This window comes from Sitophilus oryzae, unplaced genomic scaffold (assembly GCF_002938485.1).
Source record: "Sitophilus oryzae breed Bouriz unplaced genomic scaffold, Soryzae_2.0 scaffold_1576_pilon_pilon, whole genome shotgun sequence".
In the NCBI taxonomy this organism is placed as follows: Eukaryota; Metazoa; Arthropoda; class Insecta; order Coleoptera; family Curculionidae; genus Sitophilus; species Sitophilus oryzae.
The window spans coordinates 16,022,467-16,035,750 of NW_022146254.1; the positions used below are offsets into that span (position 1 = coordinate 16,022,467).

At 35.0% G+C, this 13,284-nt stretch overlaps 1 protein-coding gene across 1 annotated transcript in view; it reads left to right on the plus strand.

The window, feature by feature from the left end:
- Positions 1-13,284, plus strand: part of LOC115879258 — a 38,005-nt gene that overhangs the window by 2,480 nt on the left and 22,241 nt on the right. The window contains exons 2-5 of the mRNA XM_030895970.1: positions 4,453-4,686; positions 6,911-7,332; positions 8,577-8,751; positions 11,693-11,984. Of these exons, the coding sequence (XP_030751830.1) occupies positions 4,466-4,686; positions 6,911-7,332; positions 8,577-8,751; positions 11,693-11,984 (1,110 nt within the window). The 5' untranslated portion in view covers positions 4,453-4,465. The remainder of the gene's footprint in view (positions 1-4,452; positions 4,687-6,910; positions 7,333-8,576; positions 8,752-11,692; positions 11,985-13,284) is intronic.

Here is a 13,284-nt window from a genome sequence, read left to right on the forward strand (position 1 = left end):
TATGTATTTTGCTTCGTATATACATCTTGTGCTAGATAAAACTACTTCTTATGAACGAATTTAGGAAATAATACAAGTTTTGATGCCTAACTTTTCGTTCTTTTTAAGAAATATTTATTCAATGATACCAATTATATCTTTTTAGAACGAAAATTAGGAAGGCAAAACTTTGTATTTTCCAAAAGTATCTCGATCGTAAGTTCAAGAGAAGTAGCCTTAAAATTGTTCCATTTTTGTTTTGTATTAAATGTACCATTTTTCTTCCATAAAATGGATTAAGTGGTAAAAAAATAAAATTCTTATATTTGTAAATCATGGAACGGAATAGCGCAAATAACACAATAATAATAATTATTTACACTGCAGAAACCAGAAGTAAGAAAACACTGTAAAAGAACAGAATTTGTATCAAAATATATTAAAAATATAAGTACCTAGTATAACAACATACTAAAATGGTAAACACTGGTATATCGCCACGATTTGGTGGACCTCGTTTAGTCATTTTTTTCTCCACTTTTCAATCCAAGCAGTTGGTTTATTAGCATACTCATTCATCGAGCACTCTGTTGGACTTTGTTGTATCTTATTTCCAGATTAACAATCTCACCCTTAAATTGATATGATAAATGAAACTGATTATTGAATATTAAACATATCTATCTATATTGATCTATCAATAACTTACCGAATATCAGTGTCAGAAGTTCTTTGAAGTGTTTAAATTTTTCTTTCTCTGGTCCATTTAGATTTTTATTATTTCTAAATTAAAAAAAAATATATTGCAGAGCTAACTCAGCTAACCTCTGTATCATTATACGAGAATACTAATAATAATAATAAAATTTTTGAAAATACCCTGTAGCTCAGAAACGAAGAGGGCTATGAAAATTTTGTTTACAGCAACTTCCGTTTGACAAAAAAGTGGGATAGATTTGTGCACACCGCATCCTCCTATTTTCACTAATAACGGATGTGCCGTATAATTTTAACTAAAAAGGGATACCCTGTACAGGGTGGCTCGAATTCGACGCTCATCATTGGGATTTTGGAAACCGTAAGCCCACGGCCACACAGAAAGCGTTTTTAGCGTTTTGCGTTTTTTGCGTCTCAAGCGCTTTTTGCGATTTTACCATTTTAAGCGCTTTTTTCGATTTGTGTCCATTAAAAACACGCAAAAGACAGATGACAAGATGTCAATTAGTAACGTCACAAGCTCGTGGATTCCCGGCCCGTCCAACAATCAATCCTGTGAGAAAGAGATACGCGAGATCGGCGCCGTTAGCGTTGAAGAGACGAAGATAAAAGATGCTGGGATTGAATTGTGGACGGGCCGGGGCATATATTCGGAGACAAACACAATCTATTGCTAGTGCCAGTGGTGTGTGTAAAAATAATAATAGTTATTTGCCATTTATTTTACGAATTTTAGGTTATATGTGTATATTTTTTTTATGTTGTAGTGTTGTGGTTAGTACTTGTTATAATTATAATATAATATAATAAATAATTATTATTATATAATAGAATAGTAAATATTTCTAGTTGCTAATGCAATTTTAGGACATGATTTATGAAACTTTTTGGAGTGAAACTTCTTTACGCGCGCTGGGAGTAAAAATTCAAGGCCGTGACATACGAGCTAGTGAGACGGCCCTGACACACGAGCTCGTTGTAACGAAAAGTGTTAACGGCTTAGAAATACGTAGTGACGCGACGTGTATTTGTGAGCAGTCCATGTGGTTATCAAAAATATTGATATTTGAATACAAATTTTGTAAAAGTGAATAAAATTATAAGTTAAAGAACTATTTTTTACGCGTATAAAACTATTTGTTACAGAAAACTATTTCTTACGCGTATAAAACTATTTGTTACTGGTAGAAAACTATTTTTTACGCTTATAAAACTATTTGTTACGTGTAAAAATCTATTTGTTACACGTAAAAAACTATTTTTTTACGCGTCAAAAACTTATTGTTTCTGGTAGAAAACCTTTCTTACACAAAAAAATATTTTTACGTGTAAAAAACTATCTGTAAAAAATTATTTTTTTACGCGTTAAAAACTTATTGTTTCTGGTAAAAAACCTTTTGTTACGCAAAAAAATATGTTTTACGTGTAAAAAACTATTTGTTACACGTAAAAAACTAATTTTTCCGCGTCAGAAACTTATTGTTTCTAGTAAAAACCTCTTTTTCCCAAAAATATATTTTTACGTGTAAAAAAACTATTTGTTACATGTAAAAAACTATTTTTTACTCGTCAAAAACTATTTGTTTCTGTTAAAAAAACCTTTTTTACGCAGAAAAAAAAACATTTTTTACGCATAAAAGTTATTTTTTACGCGTAAAAAAATATTCCTTTATTACTTTTTCAACATTTCAAACTACACTTTTTCAAACATTTCCTTCAAATTTTTGAATTTAATAGAATCTTCCTAAACAGTAGATGTTCTTTATAAAAATATTTTTAGATAATACCCTAAAATGAAAAAAAAAATGCATACTATTTAATTTATTTTTATTGTATTATTAAATATAACGTCCGCCTATGACGGGGTCTCATCTTAGAAAACGCTAAAGACGCTACAGAAAATAAACTGATTTGTTTTTATTTGCGAGACACGCCGAACGCTACACGCTTTTGGTGTGGCCACTCCTATATAATCCTGTTATTTTGTTTTAGTCGCTAAAGACGCTTCACGCTAAAGACGCAAAAAAACGCTTTCTGTGTGGCCGTGGGCTAAGAGATACAGGATCGGTTAAATGGAGGCAAAGTTGCGCAATTTGATGCTCAATAAAATGACGTATTGCATTTTGAAAAATTTCGAATATCTCCGAATATATTCGAAAAAAAAACCTGAATTTTCAACTTTGTTTTCTATTGTTTCCTGGCTTTATTTGTTAAGATAACTTAAAATGAAAAACACATTTGCATGGCCACTTCTGCTCTATAACTCTGTGTGATTAAAGATTGACTCTGACGTTTCGGCTTCTGGCGACCATCATCAACTTAATTTTTTTAAATACGGACCTGATTTTTTTTCAATTTAATTAAATCCTTTTATCACTCTTAAAACACTATATATATAGTCACTTTGATATTTGCCGACGTTTCGTATAGAAAATTCCATCACCAGAATATTTTATGCAAAAAAAATAATAAAAAAATGCAATACGACATTTTTTGAGCATCAAATTGCGCAACTTTGCCTCCATTTAACCGATCCGGTATCTCTTACGGTCAGTGGCGGATACAGAGGGGGGCCCATGGGGCCCGGGCCCCCCTAAAATCCATAAATTGGGTTATATATTAGGCTTTTGGGTTAAAAATAGCGCCCTAAAAAGCATATTCTCCATTATTTTTTATTTGGGCCCCGCTAAAATAAATTCCTGTATCCGTCCCTGCTTACGGTTTCGGAAATCCCATTGATGAGCGTCGAATTCCGAATTCGAGCCCACCCTGTACACCAACAATATATTTTTTTTTTTTTTTAGAATTTAGAATGAGTGGGAGGGGGGTTAATCACTTCGACCTTACAGATCCATTGTGTCCCCCTTTCTTCAATCATAACTCATCATACAGTCCCAGGGCTTTGACAAAAGCCAGTAACCTGGACGGTTTTATAGAAGGGTAGTTCTCCATCTCCAATATCAGTCGTACCAAAATTCATGGCACGAATGGTTGTCGTCTCGGCGCACTCAGTGATGAGGGTGTACTGGTGTTTCACCATCTTCCCCACAGAATCTGCATTCGCCGTTTCTTCTTAGTTTCAATCTACTGAGGTGTTCATTGAGGAGACAGTGTCCTGTTAAAACCCCGTGACAATCCGAAGATTGTTCTTACTCAGACCCAGGAAGATCTGTGATTTTTCTTGATCATAAAGCCCTCAGAAACTTCTTCCGAGTGTCCTAGACCATTGCAAGATTTGCATTCCAGGTTGCGGATGGAATCTTCCAAGTTCTTGAGTTCCGCCTTGAGTTGGTTTACCACTTGGAAAGCAGAACGGTTCTGGTCCAGTTAGTGGAGTGTTCGCTCCTTTCCTAGCTAGATTATTTGCTTTTTCATTGCCTTCTATCCCTTGGTGAGCAGGCACCCAGTGTAGGAGGACTTTGTTTTCTTTGCCTAATTTATTCAGCTTCTCTATGCATTCTTTGACCAATTTCGAATTGATTGATACTGAGTTGATCGCCTTTAACGCTGCTTGACTATCAGATAAGATAGCTATTTCTTGTTTCCGATAGTTCCTATCTAAGATAAGTTGTACGCATCTCTCGATAGCGTAGATTTCTGCCTGTAGGATACTAGGGTAAGTGCCCATTGGTTCGGAGTAATTAGCTCTCGGCCAACCAAACCAAACCAAACCAAACCAACAATAATAAAAATCTTATAATTATTTGTTCCCTTTTTTTTGTCACTCAGTATAATATTATTATTTCTTCGTTTCAGAGCCGTTTCGGATATGGATACTATCAATTCGAGTAGGACTTCTGGGCCTGGAAACGGACCAAATGGAAACGTTTTCAGTTCGGAGATCAACATACTGCTTCTAGGAGAATCCGGTGTGGGAAAGTCAACTTTCATTAATTCTTTCGCTAATTATCTCAAATACAAATATTTTGACGAAGTGGAGAAAAACGAACTGATTGTGTTGATTCCGTCAAAATTTCATGTATTTGACAGGTAAGTATTGATTCAAGGCTATGTTCAAGGCTAACAGGGCGACCCAATATTCAGGAAAACGCCCTATAAATATTAGATGTCAGATTGTAACAACGATTTTTGTAACATTAGTAGGTACTAACATCAGTCTGTGGGACCGAAAAACTTTATTTTAATGTTTATTTTGTATTCAGAAAGTTATTTTGCTTAGAAGCATTATTTTTTTATAAAAAAACAATACAATCAGTGTTGCAAGTTTTATTAAAAAAAGTAATACAGGGTGGCTCCTCTCATACGCCGCGGAGGCTACAGTGAGAACGACAGTTTGTATTGAAATTAAATTTTGTGAGCATATGTAGGTTAATTCAGAGCACTTTTTAAAAATATAGAGTTCTACAGGGTGTCCCCAAAAAAAGTTACATATCAAAGTGGTGTTTTTTTTGTAATGGAACGCCCTATATATTAATTGATTTTTGGATTCTGGGAGAAAAATAAGGGTAAGTTTTATAAGAGACTAAAACCTATTTTAAACCTGTTTTTGACATAATAATTTACATTTTCTAGAAATTTTTAAATTGAAAGAACAATTAAATTAACAGTTAAATTACAATAAAAGCTACCTGAATTGGAATTTACCCGGTATAGCCTAATATGTAGTTAAATTAACTATTGTACTTTAAATAAGATTAAAACTTGATCCAAAAAGTTATACAGGGTGAGACAAAATTAATATTGAACATTGGTCATCTTTAAAAGCATTTTACTCTTTTATTTTAAATGGAACAGCCCGTATATTATTCCGATATTAAATAATTTTTGTTACATAATTATAGGTTTATATCTAGTTTTAATTCTGTAATAATTAAAATATGTTTTAAACGTGTATCTTTTTATTACCGTTGAGTATTTTACAATACAATCTTTAATTTTTGTTAAGTTAAAAAAAAGGTACATCACACACAGCCACCCTAGATTTCTCAAATAATAAAGATCTACTGACGCAAAATCATAAAAATTAAAATATCTAGGAAAATCTTTGTCTGAGGGGTAGACAACCTTAATAATATTTGGAAGATATATAAATTCCCCATTGAACACTGAAAAATATACTGGGTGTCCCATTTAAAATAAAGGAGTAACTTGTGCTTTTAAAAGTGCCATATTAATTTTTTATCACCCTGTATAACTTTTCGGGTCAAATTTCCATTTGCTTTATCATACAATGGCTACTGTAATTAAATATCAGGCTATACAAGGTCAACTAAAATTTAGGTAGATGTTATCGAAATTTAAAATTTACTCTTCATTTTCACAAAATGTGAAATATGTCAAAATCCTTAGATTTTAGGTATGTACTTTTTTAATAAAACTCACCCTAATGTTTTTCCTAAAATCCGAAAATTAATTAATATATAGGGTATTCTATTAGAAAAAACACAACTTTGATGTGTAACTTTTTTGGGGACACCCTGTATAATTCTATATATTTTTAAAAAATGGGTTCAGTTTCTCTTCAGTTGTTTTTCTTCACGGCTGGAGAGTGGCAATCAATTATAATTTTGGCAAGGTCAATCTCTAGACATAATTTACTAAAAATTGACATAAAGCTTTTCAAAAATTTAAACGAAAACACTAATTACAGAAAAATTTTCGCCGTTTTTTCTTAAGGTGTTTCAGTTATTTGAGAAAATCTACAAAAGAAGGATTTTTTTCTGTTTTCCGAAATATTTAACAACGAATATCTTGAACAAAAACTGCCAATCTCAAAAACGAAACGGTTTAGTAAATTACACATTTAGGACTACAATAATACTATTAGGATTATTCTGAAATAAGCAAAATCGATTTTCCAAAATTTTTCGAAAAAAAAATCCTCGGCACCACCCTGTCGATTTTGTCAAAAACCGAAATATCTCAGATCGCAACTAAAATATTCTTACTGATAGTTCATTTTATGTAGAACTGACTGCAGGAAACCGTTTAGCGATATCTCTAGGAGATTTTCAGTTATTTGAGAAAATCTACACATAAGTATTTTTTTCTGTTTTCCGAAATATTTTACAACGAATATCTCCGGAACGAAAACTGTTCCTAACCATTAAGGTAACAGTGTCTTGTTAAAAACCCCGTGACAATCCGAAGATTGTTATTACTAAATCAAGGAAAATTTTGATATTTTTCAGTCGTCACAAAGTAAAAACAAATCAGGCAAACATTGAAATGAGGGTTTTTTTCTTTTTTTCAGATTTTTTCGTAAAAAATCAATTGAAATCGGCCCGAGTGACGACAACGAAAATTTGACACCAGGGGCTGCAGCCACACAAACTGTCAGGACTTACGTGTTTAACGTAAGCATCGACGACAAGCCATACAAAATACAGTTGATAGACACGCCGGGAATGGGCGATCCCAGGGGAATCTCGCAGGATAGCAAAAACTGCGACTACATTTTGAACTACGTCGGACAATTGTCGAAGATCCACGCCGTGTGCATCCTGCTCAAACCCACCAATACGCGTCTGGACGTGTTCATGAACTACTGCGTGGTCCAGATACTGTCTCGTTTGGAGAAATCGGCCACGGAGAACATCTGCTTTGTCTTCACCAACACTAGGGGGCAGAATTATACACCTGGAGAAACTTACATTTCGTTGGAAGTTTTGATAGGTAATATTAATAACACCCAGCGCCGAGCATTTATTCATGTATCGATCGAAATATTATACAGAAAAAAAATTATGACCGAGGATTCCTTGGGTGATCATCCGATTATTGGAATCCTCCAGAATCAATACTCGCGGATTGAAATCATCCGATTTTTTCCAACACTACAAATAACACCCAGCGCCGAGCATTAATTCAGGTATCGGTCGAAATATTATACAGAGAAAATGTTATGACCGAGGATTCCTCGGGTGATCATCCGATTATTGCAATCCTAGAGGATCAATACTCGAGGATTGAAATCATCCGATTTTTCCCAACACTACAAATAACACCCAGCGCCGAGCATTAATTCACGTATCGATCGAAATATTATACGGAGAAACTTTTATGACCGAGGATTCCTCGGGTGATCATCCGATTATTGGAATCCTCGAGGATCAATACTCGCGGATTGAAATCATCCGATTTTTTCCAACACTACAAATAACACCCAGCGCCGAGCATTAATTCAGGTATCGATAGAAATATTATACAGAAAAAAAATTATGACCGAGAATTCCTCGGGTGATCATCCGATTATTGGAATCCTCCAGAATCAATACCCGAGGATTGAAATCATCCGATTTTTTCCAACACTACAAATAACACCCAGCGCCGAGCATTAATTCACGTATCGATCGAAATATTATACGGAGAAACTTTTATGACCGAGGATTCCTCGGGTGATCATCCGATTATTGGAATCCTCGAGGATCAATACTCGCGGATTGAAATCATCCGATTTTTTCCAACACTACAAATAACACCCAGCGCCGAGCATTAATTCAGGTATCGATAGAAATATTATACAGAAAAAAAATTATGACCGAGGATTCCTCGGGTGATCATCCGATTATTGGAATCCTCCAGAATCAATACTCGAGGATTGAAATCATCCGATCTTTTCCAACACTACAAATAACACCCAGCGCCGAGCATTAATTCAGGTATCGATAGAAATATTATACAGAAAAAAATTTATGATTATTGGAATCCTCCAGAATCAATACTCGAGGATTGAAATCATCCGATTTTTTCCAACACTACAAATAACACCCAGCGCCGAGCATTAATTCAGGTATCGATAGAAATATTATACAGAAAAAAAATTATGACCGAGGATTCCTCGGGTGATCATCTGATTATTGGAATCTTCGAGGATCAATAGTCGAGGATTGTAATCATTCGATTTTTCCTAACACTAGGTAATATTAAGAAAACGAACAACGTGACGCTGCCACTGAGTTACTTGAACGTCTTTTGTTTCGACAACGAGGCATTTCGTTATTTCGCAGCCGCCAAACAGAACGTCACCTTCAGAGATGGTATTTTGGAAGCAAATAAGGAAAGTTGGGACTTCTCTAGTAAAGAAGTTTATCGGTAAGGCATTATAACTTCTAGTTAATCTGAAGATCAATTTTAAGCGCTATTGTGGTCGTCTTCTTATCTCTACATTACATTCTCCAGCTGCAACCTTTGAGTGTGAGTGAGGGGGGAGTTAATCACCGCAACCTTACAAATCTATTGTGTCTCTCTTTATTGAGTTATAACACAGTTCATCATACATGGGGATTTACCTGTTGAAGGGGGACAGGTATATCCCATCCTCCTTTGACAACAGATGTTCTTTGTCCGAGGAGTGGACGTCTACCTCCTACGAGGGTATACATCTTTCTACGGTTGGAGTTTAGCCTCCGGGCCCTTCACAGGCGAGGACCTTGTCTTCGGCCGAGGTTCCCGTAAGGTGGAAGATCTGTCTCCGTCTCCTCTATGTCTTTAACTTGGTCTGTCCTTAGACCTGATACCGGTGTTGTCTCGAGTTTATAATAGAGGATATATTATCTCTCTTTCTCTTCCTCCGATTCTTGAGATACACAATCTATGAGGAGCATTAGCCAAGCGAGTCATAACCAATGGAGCTTATAAATTAAATACCGACACTAGAGCAACAGGAACTGAAAGGAATTAGACCATTATCGCTGTTCATCTTTACATTTACTTACTTTGACGCTCTAATACGCATCTAATTTTCTGTAATTTGAGACTTGTTTAATTTTAAATTATTAACATCTATACAATGATCTTTATCACAACGTATCCCAACTAGCAAATATAGTTCCCAGTCCTTTTTAAAATGTCACTGCCCCTAAAGTATAGTTCCTAGGTCCACTCTGCCACTTAAAATGTTACTTTATAAGGAATAGCCACTTTGAAGTATATTTCGAGAGTGACCGGTTAGTCCCTACCTACAATAAAAGTGGAAAATAAACACCCCGATTGCAAGTCACAAAAATGTAATTTAAAGAAGTGGCTGGAACTACCCGAATTTTCGAATATGACACCATAAAAGACCAAAAACTTTATAGTAGCTTTTTAAAGTAAGGGTTACCAACAAGTGCTACCATAATGCCTCCATTAAGTTTTTGTTACTTTGTAGTAAATAATTGTTACGGGGTAGTCGTACATATCTAGTTACTAATTTATAGTAGCATTGAAAGTAGCAAAATGGTTACTGCTACCTTCCTAGGTCACTATAAAGTAGCCGTCGCACATCCATTGCCACTAAAAAGTCACGGGGGTCAAAAACGGCTACTTTATAGTGACCGTAACTTAATATACCCTAATAAATATAATTGCGTCAGATTGCATAGTGTGCTGCTCTGTTTTAATGTTTTCTTTTACTTGCTTTTAAGCTGTATTAAAATTTTGTAAAATCCCTAAGGTGAATAAAAAGAAATTTAGAATATCTAGTACTTTCTATCGAAGAATTAAACAAAATGAATCACTGCGAGCCGATGCATCAACATCAGAAACAAAAACTACATCTTTCTATAGTCCTACTGATGAACATCATAAATCAGTTAGTGACTGAGACATTTTTGAAGCTGTTTCTGTAGATGAGTGTAGTGTTAGTTCATCTGAAACTGAATCTCAGAGGAGAACTAATTTGAGAACCAATAACAATATGAAACAAGAGCTAAAAGAGTGGGCGTTAAAATACTCTATACCTCTTGTAGCTCTGAATAATATAGAAACACTTATAATAGAAAATGCACAATAAATAAAAAATAACTTCAAAGGACAAGGCGGAACGTTATAGTGGCACCAATGGAATGTATAGTCGCCACCACCACGATCAGTGTAGCAACGCTCCAATTAAGTGGTAATTTGGTGGCGCAGGGAACATTCTTGGAAAAATCACTTTATGGTTCCAAAGAATCGTTGACCATGTAGTTCCAAAAAAGTTATTGTTTCTATAAAGTCGCCTTTGGATAGCTACAATTGTCACTTTATCAATCCGAAGATTTTAAAGGTTCAAACGGGTAGGGTTGGCCTAATATGTTATTGTTCCCGGTACTTTGTGGAAGCATATGGGACTATACAGTATTTTTCGGATTAAACGGCCATATTTTTTTCATGAATTTTTAGACGAACAGCCAAATGGCTCAAACATTATGCGTTTTTAAGCTAAATATACCTAGATTAAAGCTTTTTTCTTTAGTTATTTTGTTATTTCTGACGGTGGACTAATATTTTAAAATTTGACCCCGGTTTCAAGCAAATTATTATTATTTTTTAATTACAAACATGAGTTTTTATTGCAAATAATATAATAATTTGAAATATTTTGAGAGGCGCTCGAAAATTTTGTTATATAAACCCACTATTTTATTCAGTAAAGTTGATTGCGTTCTAGAATTTACCTAAAAAAGGCGTTAAAATCGCACGGTAAATAACAAATTAAATAACGAAAAAATAATAATGGCTTCATAATTATTTTCCATCATGACATTTATTTTTATGAAATGTGAAATTGCATGAAGAGGTCGCTGCGAATAAAGTTCAACAGTTTAACGAAAGTTCCACATGTCGGTGGATAACACTTGGCTGCCACGAATCCGCGACTAGGCAGCTCCGTAACAGATAAGTGGCATTCCCCAGTAGGCTACTTTATAGTAACACATCATACTAACACTTTAAGTGGCAAAAACTACCCAAGACACTACCCGGCTACTCAAAATCTTTCCCCATTTTGGTCGCAGTTACTTAGCAGCTACGAATATACGACGAAGCCGCCGATGGTCACCGCCCACTTTGTAGTGGCTTTGATAGTAGCTGTTACGTATCTGCCACTATAAATGCTAGTTGGGATGTGTTGAGTATGGCGTACAAGCATAGTGGGACATCTCAAAGCGATGCTCGCCGCGATGCATCCTACGCGCACTGTTTTAAAACGGCGAGTAAGTGTGCGAGATGCCTCACTATGTATGTACCCTAAGAAGAAGAAAAATAAGACTATATTTATTTTTAATCATTTTAGGTTACTCTCTTACATCGTCCATTTGCAACCGCACGATCCTAAAAAAACTACAAGTATCAATCGTGCCAGGAATATGATACTGAAACTAGCGCAGCCTATGGCTGATATTGTTCAGCTTATCGGCGACAATATATACAAATTAGAGCAACATACGAAAGAATTGTCTATGGATAATCAGACTTTGGACGAGTTGAAAAACAAACTGTACATGCCCGTGGTGGATATTAAAACTAAAAAGTTGGATCAGCCTGTCACAGTATGCACTTCCGCAAAATGTAGCGAACTATACAAGGTAAGTAAAGTAATAACATTATTGTAGACAAAATTCCAGAATTGAAAATATTTGTTACTTTTTAAAGGGAGGTACAATATAAGAGTCTTCTAGTATAATATAATAGTACTAGCGTGTACCAGCGACTTCGTTCGCGTTCAAACTTGATAAAATTTTCTTACATTTATGTCAGCATGAGAAAAAAACAATATGGCGATATTATTATATCTTCTTCTTCAAATGCCTTCTTCGTAGCGAAGGTTGGCAATCATCAGTGCTATACGTATTCGTGACACAGCCGACCGAAATAGTTGGTTTGTGGTGCACCCGAACCAGTCACGTAAGTTTCTCATCCATGAGTGGCGCCTTCTTCCTACACTTCTCTTTCCTTGAATTTTTCCTTGTAATATCAGTAGGTGGTACTTTTCTCCTCTCATGACGTGTCCAAGGTACTGAAGTTTACGCTTTTTTACCGTTATGATAATTCTTTTTCCTTTTTTATTCCTTTCAGGATTTCCATGTTGGTCACTTTATCGGTCCATTTTACCCTAAGCATTCTACGGTACAGCCACATCTCGAATGCCTCTAGTTTCCCTATGTCAAGTTTATTCAGAGTCCAAGTCTCTACACCATAATACAGCACCGACAAAACATAGCATCGCACCATTCTGATTTTTAAATCCAAGCTGAGATCGCTGCCACAGAGCACTCTTTTCATTTTCACAAATGTTGTTCTCGCCTGTCCTATTCTAGTTTTAATTTCTTCAGAACAGTCGTTATTTTTATTTACAATTATACCTAAGTATTTATAACTGTCAACTTTTTCTATGGTGTGGTTATTTATATGAATTTGTGAATTGTTTGGTGTTGTTTTGGTTATTATCATAAATTTTGTCTTTTTTACATTTAGTGACAGTCCGAGCTCTTCACTCGATGTATTAACTTTATCTACTAATATCTATAAATCGTTTAGGTTGGCAGCCATCAGGATCGTATCATCCGCATATCTTATATTGTTGATAGGCACTCCGTTAATTTTTAGTCCTTTCGTTTCATCGTCCAATGCTCGTTTCATTATTTCCTCTGAATAGAGGTTAAATAACATCGGTGATGTTATTAGCACGCACTCCTGCCTAACGCCTCGACGGATTTCTATTTCTTCGGTGTTATTCCCTTCTATTTTTACCACTGCTTTTTGATTAAAATAAAGATTCGTAATAATTTTTATATCTCTGGTGTATAAGTTCTTTTCTTTCAGAACCTGGATAAGTTGTTCGTGTCTGACCCTATCGAAGGCTTTGTTGTAATCAATGAAACATAT